This window comes from Electrophorus electricus, chromosome 16 (assembly GCF_013358815.1).
Source record: "Electrophorus electricus isolate fEleEle1 chromosome 16, fEleEle1.pri, whole genome shotgun sequence".
Classification (NCBI taxonomy): domain Eukaryota; kingdom Metazoa; phylum Chordata; class Actinopteri; order Gymnotiformes; family Gymnotidae; genus Electrophorus; species Electrophorus electricus.
In genome coordinates, this window is record NC_049550.1 from 7,401,116 (window position 1) to 7,413,689 (window position 12,574).

Sequence of the window (12,574 nt, forward strand, 5' to 3'; positions counted from 1 at the left end):
TCGTTATCAGCAATGTGGCTATTCAGCTTGTTTTGAATAGCTTTACTTCGATGTTTTAATCCCTTCATCCAGCCTGTACTTTACCTCCTTGTAGAGAATTCCATCCCTACTCATGAATATGGCATTTTGCCGACGACATCTCAGTTCAGCTGATAATCATGATTTTTCAGTGCTGCATTGCTCCTGTTTCTCATCGGCATGCAGATGCCTTTGCAAAAACTGATATAACACGTCATGCTGTCAGTGAAGTTCCTCCCGCAGGCATTGTGTGTGGAATTCAGCGAGCCGTCTGCCTGTCCCCACTGACTTCCTCCCATTACTTCATGTGCTTATAGAACTCACGAATGAATTATGCTATAGCATTTAGCAAGGGGAAAAGGAATGCGCGTGTCACTAAAAGCCATATGGATTGTGTTAGGTGAGTTCTGTTAGCAGTCCAGAAAAGCCCTTGTACACCCACCCCTCTACATGTTTGCAGCTCCGTGTGTTGAGTGGCCAGCATATTGCTTGAAGTCAACGTTAGCCTTTTACAGAGCCTGCTTCAGGATTACCACAAAGTATTTATCAGTGATCCGGTGTCATTGATCCGTCAGTGATCCGGAGTCAATGACAACGATCAGTCTCTCACGGAGAACATCAGCGACACAGTGTGACACTACGGCATGCTAGTGTTTGGGTGACAAATTTTGGGGCGCATCCATCTGAACTGAGAACGTCCCAGCCTCCATTGCTTCAACAGCAATAGGCTTTCGTGTGAAGATGCTGATCGCCCCAGTCCCTTTGTTCAGTGTTGTTTCAGAACGCAGAGTTTCCAGCAGCCCTCTTCTTTTATTTTCTCTCTTGTGCTGTGTCCTACTTTTTTCGATGCAATTCTTAACAACATCATCTAAAAAATTGGCATGGTCCAAGCTTATGTCTTATAGTCGCTATTCCCCATGCCCTCTCTAACTAAGGTGCTCCTCCATAACTAATGACCTTAATTACATCAAATCTGCCTTTTCCTTTTGATCTCCTCCCTGTGAGCTGGCATTTGTTTGTCACACAAACGTCTACAGATGTACAGATTTCCACTAGAAAAAAAATGTGCTCCTGCGGTCTAGGAGCCTTGCTTCTCCTCTGTTCTCTGATGAACACGTTTCATGCTTTTTTTCAGCTGTATGTCAGCCACTTTCTGTTTGTGCCAACTTTTGAATTGAACACTTTAGGAATAGGCAATTTGGGATTTTTGGAGAAAAATAAGTCTTTGGGCTGAGGCAGAGCAAACATAATATAAAGGTGTTTCGCTCTTTCCCTGTCTTGTTCTTCTGTAACTGTGTTCTGCTCTGGAATTCTATCTCCCTCCACATCAGTTTGCAGTGCACAGTGACAAGTAAAAAGGTAAAACAGCTCATTATGTATTAAGTACAGGAATTACTTTTAACATTGTCCCCCTTAATACACAAATTTAAAAAATAAATTATTAGAAGGCTCTAATACAAACTGACAGTTACATCTATGCTGATACTCTCACATAGGCTACCATATAAATATTGCCACTGAGGTAGCAAATTCTTTGTACCTGGATATTTCAGTGAACTTGGCAATGCTGTCTTTCTGTTCCTGCAGCAGCAAATGTACTATCTCTACCTTTACAAGGAGAAACACAAAAACACAATAAAGTACAAAATGGTAATTTTAATATCAATGTTAATAGTTTAGACTTATATACTAATGTTAATAGTTTATACATATACATGTATGTGTTCATCACTATATAACTGTACATAAAACAGCTTCAACTGCATATCCAACTTCCAACTAACTTGCACTAAGTAGCTTATCAAAATCAAGTCAGAATATTATATATGTATTCAATGGATATTGATTATTGTAAAAATGTATATTCCTCTTAGTCCAAATACTATGGAGTGGCAGCAACAGATCCAGTCTTCTCGGACAGGCCCGACTTCCTCTGGTACTCCCGATGTGTGGGCTAGGCCTGGGATTATACGTAGTGTACATATTACTTTATTGTGACTGAGGCAGCAGAGAGGAAGCGAGAGGTGAAGTTCCATTTTCATGTTCTTTATTGTTCATACTTTTTCTACGTTGCATCACCAAGTCTAGTGGATGGGTCGGAGCGGAGCTTCTCTCCAGTAGGCTCGTGTCATTTGGCTACTAATGTGCAGCCTCGTCCTTTTGAACCTGTGGGTGTATAAATACACGTGCAGGTCAATAAGGTGCAGGTGTCTCCTGTCAGAAGACAGGTGATTGTGATCGAGGAAAGCAAGTGACAGGGTCCTGGTCCTGCGGGGGCGTGTCTCCCCCTTTTTGGTACCGGTCTACCGTGACATTTACAGGCAGTGATCTTCAGATCACAATATACACCTAGTGATGACTTCATTAGGTACACCTGCTTTATAGCTATAGAGCACTTAATCACCAAATTCTTCTGTAGTCATATGTTAATTGACATATGAGGGTAACTTGCATTGTTCTATATATACATATAGATAGAGATAAACCCAAAGGTTGCATCCTTGCAGTGTTATTCTATCATCTCAGCTGGACTGAGTGGACTCAATTATTGAAATCCTGCATAAATATTCCCATGGCAGTAGAACCATATTCATAACTAAACACAATAAACACAATATAAATAGATTCAACAAGAAAATGACTCATGACTCAGTACTAATCACATGCCTCAGGTGTACATTTCAGTTAATACTTGTGGTGTTGCTGTATAACATTTATGGGAAAACCCAGTTGAATTCCCTTTGGAATGCATGGGAACTAGGAATGCCTCATGGGCAAATCGCTTTCATTAGCTATGGAAGACACATAAAGACCATGGAATTTACATGAAGCACACACTCTACTGCCATGAAATTCCCCCCCAAAAACCCATGGAAGTTTAGAGGGGTTCCATGGAATTTTCATGATCACGTTTCAAAACATAAATAAAAAATAAGCTATTATAAAGGCCCCGTGAGAATGCTATTGCATGTGATGCGTGAAGTAGCATAAGATTACACAAACATTCCTGCCTTAGGCAAGTACTGGCACTTGTATAATAGAAGGGATAGGAAGGTGTGGCGTGATATTTTCTCATGGTCTTTAATGAGAGTTGTATCACTACATTCAACAGATATAGCTGTTACAATATCATTTCCATAATCAAGTGACTCATTGAGATGCTTTAAAAAAAAACAAAAAACAAGAATAATAATCACCACCCTTCATAATGCATGATTCATATATAACATGCAGGGGTGGGAAACAAAGGGCTAGTCTGACTGCAAGATTTAATTTCAATCAAGCAGGAGCACCTGCTTGATACAACTGATTAAGTGGCAAAAAATCCCCCAAAACCCCCCCAAAAAACAAAACATAGCACTTAAAAACAAATGTATAATCCAAATACATCATCATATATTACAATCCATTTGAATTTCGGATCAATATCGGTCATTAAAGGTTTAAAAAAGAGAAAAACCTGCCCATGAATATACCCGTGTTATAGGTGTATAGTTACATTGACTGAAGGACAGACTCATACAGCTCTGCTCTTGGAGTTCTCAGGGCTAGAAAGATACATCTGAGCAGGGAACACACCAAAATGTGCTGCACTCCTTCCCACTAGGACTGCATGGTGCTGCTATGCCATGTCTAACCTGGCAACCACCCCCTACCCTGGTCATCACTGACCAGTTTCAGACCACATGAGGACTGGTGACCTGATACTGGACTGTTAGGCCATTCACAGCACATGAGAGACACTCACCAATCAGTGTGGCTAAGACAGGGCAAAGCGGAGTTTTAACATGTTGTGCTTCATGTTTCACTGCTTGGTTAAGAGTGGTTCAACACCTACAAGTTAGAAGCTGAGTACTGATATAGCTTTGGAGGATAAAGGACACAAATTATGCATGGTGAGAGGTGTTGTACAGCCTCTGCACATTTATGCAGCATTCGTAATGAATAAACTGTTTAATATTTAGTTTGTTTTTAGGTTATTGGATTGAACACAGGCATACTTTTTTTTTTTTTTTCTAGAATATGGCTTCCTGACAAAAACACATGATTGCCTAATAAGTGAAGCTTTAATTGAACTTATGCTGTTCCTCATGAAAACAGCAAAACTATGTTAAGAGGAAACACTGGCGTGTCTGATTTTCATCTTATATTTAATTTCTTAATTAGTTAAACTATAATAATCAGATGACAATAACAAATAATTAATTAAAACGTATTTTCCCATTTTAAAATGGCACACAAAAAGAGACTCTTTTTGATAGCCCCTGGTAAGTGTGGCCGTTTGTGTTAGATCTTCTAACCTCCCGAATAGGATACAGGTTATTCAGGTCATTTGAACTTACTGTCTCTGAAACTCGTCTGACAGATAGATCAGGTGTCACTCTGTTTACATCATATGCAGTATTGTTGAGGATCATACACTATCATAAAACCACCTCCCTTTGGCACAGTTACTCCTGGACTGAGACACCCAAGAACATCCATATTCTTCATTAAATAATTTAATATTTTACAGCTGCAGGCTATTACATCACAAGAACACACTAAATTAAAAACTTTAATTCTGTTTAAAGTTCTGTAGTCTTGCAAAAGCATGAGAAATTATTTTACTCAAATGAGACAGGGCTTAAAAAAGGACATGTTGTGCTTTCTTTGGAATACATAAAAACATTGGCACTCTTTGACAGTGATAGTGTAGGTGTCTGACACCTTTGACAGATCTCATCACACATAAGGCCAGTGTAGGCTGAGCATTCAGGGACTACAAAGTGGCACTCGATAACCCCTCTAGAGGCTTTAAAAATGTCTAAAATATACATTCAGCAGCGCGTTGGTGGGGATGGGGTATTAGAATGACAGCAGTGTAAGAACACCTTGAGGAGCAAGTTGTGACAAACTGAATCTAACATGTTACATATTATGAACTATAGCCTTAGCAAAAGAGATGCTTAACCTCTGTGAAGTGTGGTCTTCCATAACAAAAAGAACCAGTAACCAATAATGTAAGCTAGTGTGTGTGTATATATATATATATATATATATATATATATATATATATATATATATCTCACACAAGGCTAGAACAGATCGTTGCTTGATTGCAAAAAACAAGAAAAAAAAGAATAGGCATTAAATTACTCCATTCTTTCACTCTCCCCCTTTTAAGATAGTATAGTATATACGATATATATTGTATATAGTATACTAGCTTACTTTCACACAAAAAAACTTTTACTAATGTATTGTCAATTTTGTCAAAATGTGTACTAGAATTAATTTTGCACAGAAGCAGCACTTATCTTAGCTAGAAGCAGACATTGTCCCTAAATGTGACCATAGCTATCTGAATCCACTATTGTAGATCAGTAATATATTTGAGGATAGAGTACATTTACTGAGGTCTACTTTTCAACATTGAAAACCTGTTGCCTGAAAGAATATTGCTAGGAGACGTTTACCACTTGTCTGGACAGTCTCGTAATGGTCAAAGCTGACACCAGAAAAAAGTTTAGTCTTAAGTAAATATATTACTTTGCAGGCAATTATTTTCACAGCTATACACTGAGTAATGACTTTATTGGGCACACTGCTCTGTTGTTGTGCCTCTAGGCTACAATACTCTTCTTTGTCAGACACTTTTTCTGTAAAATCACTGAATGATGGTCACTTGTCTTGTTCTCATGACATATTCACAATATTTGGCCTCTTTTTTGAATGAGAGTTTTGATAAAAATGATCAGTAATATCTGAGTATTTATCCAGAGCAACTTACAATTCTGACAGAAGACAATTTGAGCAATTGAGGGATAAGGGTCTTGCTCAGGAGCCCAACAGTAGCAACCTGGCTGTGATGGGGCTTGGACTGGCAACCTTCTTATTAGTAGTCAACCACTGAGCTACCACTACCCTCACTGGTATGACATAGCTATAGAGCAGGTTTAACTAACAAGGGGAACACGTTGTTTGTGTGTGTGTGTGTGTGTGTGTGTGTGTGTGTGTGTGTGTGTGTGTGTTTGGCACATATTGGAAGCACTGCTTGCGCCACTGATAAAGGATCCTTTTCCAAAATGTCCTGCTTCTTTAGAAATGTTTTGCCACCTCTCTCTCTCTCTCTCTCTCTCTCTCTCTCTCTCTCTCTCTCTCTCTCTCTAAAACACGGTGTACATAGTATACACTGAGTAAGTAAAAATCTGGCTTAAATCTGACAGAAAAACCAACAACAGGTTAATTTAAAACATTGTATGAGGCAGTCAGTCATTTCCGTTAACACTTGTCATAGTTGCCCTGACTTGCTTTAATGACGAAAATAAGTTAACCGAAGTATGCGTTATTCTGCAGAATAGTATGCAGGAATATTCTACCAATACTTGAAACCTACATAAATATTCCGTCATAGCAAAACCGCGTTTGCTCAGTTTAACCGATTCAGTCAAATATTTAGGGATAAGATCGATGAATCATTCTCTCAAATATTTTATATTTCTTTCACTCTCATTCTCCCTTCTCCATGGGAATGTCTCTTGAAGGCCGTTGGGAAGTTCCACAAAATAATATCATCTGCTTTCCAGTAAGTGATGTGGGAGTGTCACTGTAATATATAACAGAGAGAACGTCCCCTTTCTCCTCAAATCGCACTTTGCCTAAAACTGTTTTCGGGAGAGTCACTCTTACTTCTTGTTCTTTCCGTTCGTCTATTTCTCTATTTCTCTTCGAAATCATGGGTTTTGCGTCCAGAGCTCTTTGTCTGTCCCTTGTTATGGTCACTTGCCTCCAGCTCCAGAATGGTAAGGTCGCAACGACGCACTTGGACATTTAGCTTTTAATTAAATGTCCTTGCTTATCATGAATTTGTATTAGTTTAATCAGTGACGTATCTCTGAACCGATTAATGGATTAATGGATTAATGACTGAAGACTGAATACGATGCTAATTACTAAATGCATACGATTTTAAAGTACAGTCGGGAACTTACTTTTGTTTAGTATTAGTTTCTGTATAACAAAAAAATATCTTTAGACGCCAACGAACAAGTATAATTGCATGGCAATAACTTAAAAAACGTGTTTCAGCTGTATCGATTCAGCGCGGTCTTCTTCCTCTAAGCGTGCATTTAATATCTGTTGATTTACATTTTTGATCCGCAGCACAAACGGTCTCCGACAGATGCTTGTGTCCGATCACTACAGCTAGGTTTTACTCCTGGAACGACATCAAGGAGTTCTCCGTCACTAAACCTAAGAGCCACTGCAACGCCATCGAGCTCATGTGAGAGTCCTCCGCCTTTTAATAGCTTCAGGCGGATAATGCGATATGCCAACTTACGTTGCCTTCCCTTGTGTAGAATTATAAGGTTATAGTTAAAGATATAACACTGTTATACATGGCTCATATTAATTTAAACCTACTGAAATTGCATTATTAATATGTTTTTTTTTTCCTTCTGGTTTAAAGATTGACATTGAAGAAGGCAGAGACGGAAGAGAACATTCAACGCTGCCTGGACACTAAAACTAAACAGGCCAAGTTGCTTAAGATATGCTGGAACAGGTACGAACGTAATACAGAACTTAACATCTCAGTTCAGGTCTCAGCACTGCACTAATTGTGGGTTAGCCTCAATGCAGTTATGGCAGCTCTTCACTGGGTGTCTGAAGACACTTAACAACTGACATAGTAGATCAGTAATCCAACCAACCTTGCTCCTGCAGGTATAATTTCTAGTGCAAATATAACACAATCCATCCAAAACCCACTAATAATGGGTTAGGTCTGAAATGAAACTAAGTGCATTTATGTGTTTGTCATTTTAGCACACGTGATCCAATTTATCAGCTGCTGTCAAAATGTGCAGTGCACAGAATATCTAGGGGTATTATGAGAAACACTAGTTGAAACATTAAAGGTGCCATCTATTCTAGCAGAGCATTGTAATATTAAGTGAAAATCTTATTTTATTTCACCCTTATTTCACCCTTATGTGAAATAAAGTAATGAAAAATGTCTTTGTAAATTCACTGCATGACATTGGTCATTTTCAGCCATCATTAGTGGCATTACCTTGGCAGTACCACATTATCTGGCGATACCTCTAGAGATGTGGACAGTTTGCTGAGATGGAAGAGTTGCTATTAATCTGACATCTTATTCTTCTGACAGGAAAAATAAAGATGGCAGCAAAGAAACTGTCAAGCTTTCCGAGTGTGGATTTTCCAAATGCACTGAAAGAAAGTGAAAGCAGCCTACATGTATATAACTCTGGGTTGGAGGGAAAAGAAGACTGGAAATTTCAGGAATGTCATGGGTGGGAATTTCTGTGTCATGTGCCCCAACAAGAGCCAATGGGAAAGCTGTTGTCTTGGCTTCTGGTCCCACCTCCTACAGGCCATGGCAGGACAGATCCTGGGAGGGGAAGCTTCCAGAAACTGTCAGAAAACAGATACTGTCCAGAAAGATTCATGGCTGTTCAGTGTCCCTACAGTGAAGCTGTATCAGAGCACTTCTGAATGTCTCATCTTATACAAGAAGGGCACCTTATGTTCTTAAAGCCAGTATTTAAACAAACACTTTATTTATTTTGATGAATACACTACTTTTAATAAATTTTTATATTTTACCAAATACAAACCAGATTTCATGTGTCAGATTCATTTAAAATGGTCAGTGGAAAGCAAAACATATAAAATAAGAAATTGTAAGTACAAAACCCCACAAAATTATAATTTAGAGAGAAAGAGAGGGAGAGAGCAAAACGCAACCAAATCTTCCAGAACTCAACATAAGTTTTTGTTGGTTGCATGTGCTTTGCGTCAGAAGTGCCCAGTACAGTATTATGAAGACTTCGCTGCTCAAAAACATGCACCTCAAGTAATCAGTAAATCATCAAGTTCAGCAATTGTTTTAGAATGTAGAAAGTTTTAGAAATAGAAAGTTGAGCTCCAACAGTCTAAGTAATGTTGTCCCAGGTACTGGAATTGGTGGCAGGGGGTGGGGGTTTGTTTGGGAAAGAGACCCATCTACTGGCTGCTTTGGAGCACTTGACCCCAGTCACCTTCTCCATAACATGACATTTACCTCTACAACACATGTTCTGCAGCGAAAACAGTATCTAACGAGTAGCCTTTTCCCTCAAGTCTGTGTAAAACAAGAGGGGTACAGTGAATTGTCTATCCGACATAAATTGGCACAGAACCATGCCACGTGAAGCATGAACGGCTACCGCCTCCAAAAGTTCAGTCAGTCAGACTCGATTTGCTACACTGAGGACTGATCGCGAAAGACAGAGTGGTTTGATGCTGAATGTCGACCATGTCTTGTATGCAGAGATGAAGTTGCCTGCAGTGACTCTCTGTGTGTGCGCGGTTGTGTGTTCATCCCAGTGTTCTCCAGGGAAATCAAGGCCTTTCTCTGGGTGTGGGGGAGAATAGATCCACAATAAATTTCCACACTCTGTCAGTCCATATAGCTGGCTGGCACTTTGTGTTCATGTGCTCGTTCTCTCACTCTCTCTCTCTTTACCCCCTCTCTCTCTCTCTTTCTCTCTCTCTCTCTCTTTACCCCCCCCCCCTCTCTCTCTATATATATATTCTTGCGTTCATCCTCCTCTTTCGGACATACTACGACATCAAGCAAGTGCCATCTCAAACTTGAAATAATAATTGCTTGGGTTCGGCGGCCCAATTCTCAAGAGAAGCTATATATATATATCTCACACAAAGCTAGAACAGATTGTTGCTTTGATTGCAAAAATAAAAAATGAATAGGGATTAAATTATTCCATTCTCTCACTCTCCCCTTTGTCTCTCTGCGTTGTCTGTCAGCAAAGAGAAACGTCACCATTGTGCTGTAAAGGAAAACTATACCATTCAATTACATGAAATAAATCTCAGCAGGAAAACAGCAGGCAAACTGCTATATTTTTACAAACACTGTAATACCTCTTTTAAAATGCAACATGCAACATTCCAATCAATACTTAGAGCCAATTATGATACCCTGGCATATCCCTGCAAACAAGACTTTAGACTAATGCTGCATGCAGCTGTACAGTGTACACACACCACTTGTTTTATTAGGACCTTTACCTTCTAGGTGTTTTCATTCACAGTTGGCGCTAGCCATCTTCCAATACGGCATCAGTGGCCCAATTCTGAGCACAGGACCAGAATATGGCGGGAAATATATGGCTGGCAGACCCTTCTTCACGCAGCACCTACGCACACGGAAAAGCCTCCAGCTGCATTGCCTTTCCTCGGACCGCAGTGCATGATGACATGACCGTGTCGAAAATGTCCAGAGTAACATCCAGTCAGCGGTGGTCCTATGGACACAAGCCAAAGGACGGATGGTGGAGCATGGTGACGGCACACAGCAGGGTAGAGATTGACTGACAATCCACATTTTTAAAAAGGTGTTAAAGCTCGGGGTTATAATAAAAAGCACGTAGGGACAGGGATATCGTCCAGGCCTGTGGAAATTCACCTGCTCCCTGCCAAACCCCTACATTGTAATGGAAGGAGCTCTTGACAGCAAACGATGCCCTTATTGTAGCATGCAAATCAAAATGGAGTAATCCCATCAATGTGACACTTACACTCAGAATGCAGTGCTGTTAAAACATTCTGTACAGCCGGAAATTGCCACTCTAATTTTAAAGGCTATTTCCATTTTTTCCCATTTTCCTTCTGAACAGTTTAATGGTAATCTTCTGAAAAAGCGTGATTAAGAAACGACGTATTGAGTTCATATTCAGACTATCATAATCCACAACATTGGTGGTTTTATATAATGTCCTCTTATAACTACTAATGATGCAATAGGCACTTTCACATAAACATTTATTAATTTATGGCATTTTAAATTCTTGATATGTATCATTCTCTTTGCTTTGAAATCTTTGTCTTTCTCTCTTTCCCTCACACATTCCAGTATTGTTGATTACTATTGTCCCCATCCGTACCATGCTGTCCAACAAACCTTACACTGCTCGTCAGATGTGCCGAAAAAACTTTTCCCTACGTTTGCATCACAATCTTTTATTTACACTGCCGGAGCAGCTTTTTGATGCGGATGTCATACAAAAGAAAGGAATCATAAATGGGCCCAGAGTGTCCGTCGGCGTGCGATATTCATGCTGTGTGGTGCGGCACAGGGACGCTTTCATGCATTCTACATGCTGCGGATAATAAAAAATATGAGACTTCAATTAAAGCAACTGATATCTGGGCCCCCCCAACGTACAAAAAAAATAAATAAATAAAAGAGAAAGAGTGAGAAAAACAAATGTCACAATGCACTACCATGGAGGCCCCCAGCAACTTCAGTAAGGGGAGGCCTTTTGGTGCAGCAAATAATCCGTTATGACAGCTTGCTTGGTTTCGCCTCTCACAGAAGCGTTCCTCTTGTCAGTGTCTAGTTACAGGGAGATTCAGATGATTCAGATGACCCGACCATCTGACCACCTTGACGCGATAAATAAAGAATGGGAAAGATCTTCAGCTGCAGCGCGTCTGCTCCATGGGCCAGAGAGAGAGAGAGAGAGAGAGAGAGAGAGAGAGAGAGAGAGAGAGAGAGAGAGAGAGAGAGAGAGAGCATGAGCAAGAAGTTACTGTTGTTAACTTCATCATTGCTCCTAGTTTATATTTGAAAGTGACGTTTAACTTTCCAGTACCTGGTCACAGGAAGTTCTTTACACATCCTGTGAATGCAGCATTGACAGAGTCGTCTTCTGACGAGCCACGGTGGACCCCGTCTGGGTAAAAACGTCCACCCTGATGTTCCTTATCTCATGGCTGGGGGCTACAGCATGTTGCTAGTACATTGCATCATTATCCTGACACAGAAAGGGGGACCCTCTTTAGAGTGAACTGATTGGCTAATGCATGGCTGTTCCAGGAAGGCCAGTTTGTGTGAATGTGACGTGAAGGGTACAAGGCTATAATTTGTCAGGGTGTAGTTACTTATTTTCGGGTGTTTTTTTTTTTTTTTTTTGTAAATGCATAGCAGTCTTGGACTGTTGTGAAGGTGTGCCAATGGGTGTAAACACAAGTGCGCACACACTCACATACACACATGCACGTGCGCACACATATGCACACACGCACACACATGAACACAAACACACACACACACACACACACACACACACACACACACAAAGAAAAGTTTAGTTGCGCTTACATGCACTACTCACTAGGATTATGCATGGGTGAGGTAGTGGAGCAGCATAATTTAAAACAACTCTGACTGCACTCAGCTTTCCAAGGACTCTGACACTGAGCGTGTGCAGTAACACACAGAGACATTTCCTCACCCCACGCTTGATCTACCAGCAAGTAACACTGCCATGTGCCGCACTGCACCCTACACAACAGCAAAAGGGCCCTTTGAAGAGGACTTTACAGGTGAAGCAAGTCGAGCGTCAGCCACCCCCATGCCATATGATAAGTGGTTCTTATGCTGGCACAGTCTATAGGGCACATTATTGCAGTCACCCTGCTTCGCCCGAAGGGGGCAGCAGAGTCACCTGGAACCCCCCTTTTTCCCAGAATCAACATG

The 12,574-nt window shown here is 40.4% G+C and overlaps 1 protein-coding gene and 1 long non-coding RNA gene across 3 annotated transcripts; one reads left to right on the forward strand and one right to left on the reverse strand.

The window, feature by feature from the left end:
- Nucleotides 1-1,842: 1,842 nt before the first annotated feature.
- LOC118242605 lies at nt 1,843-11,805 on the reverse strand. Of its 2 annotated transcripts, none has more exons than XR_004776933.1 (4): nt 11,688-11,805; nt 11,317-11,526; nt 10,102-10,337; nt 1,843-2,184 (listed from the first exon to the last, which is right to left on the reverse strand). It is a non-coding gene; the product is annotated as an uncharacterized LOC118242605 (long non-coding RNA). The 2 variants fall into 2 exon arrangements; XR_004776932.1 differs by lacking the exon at nt 1,843-2,184 and adding an exon at nt 8,338-9,424.
- On the forward strand, nt 6,630-8,644 carry LOC113576356 (C-X-C motif chemokine 11-like). Its single transcript, XM_027008394.2, has 4 exons — nt 6,630-6,803; nt 7,165-7,285; nt 7,472-7,567; nt 8,177-8,644. Exons 1-4 carry the CDS (start codon nt 6,737-6,739, stop codon nt 8,250-8,252), a joined length of 360 nt encoding a protein of 119 aa, XP_026864195.2. The 5' UTR covers nt 6,630-6,736; the 3' UTR covers nt 8,253-8,644.
- Nucleotides 11,806-12,574: the final 769 nt, after the last annotated feature.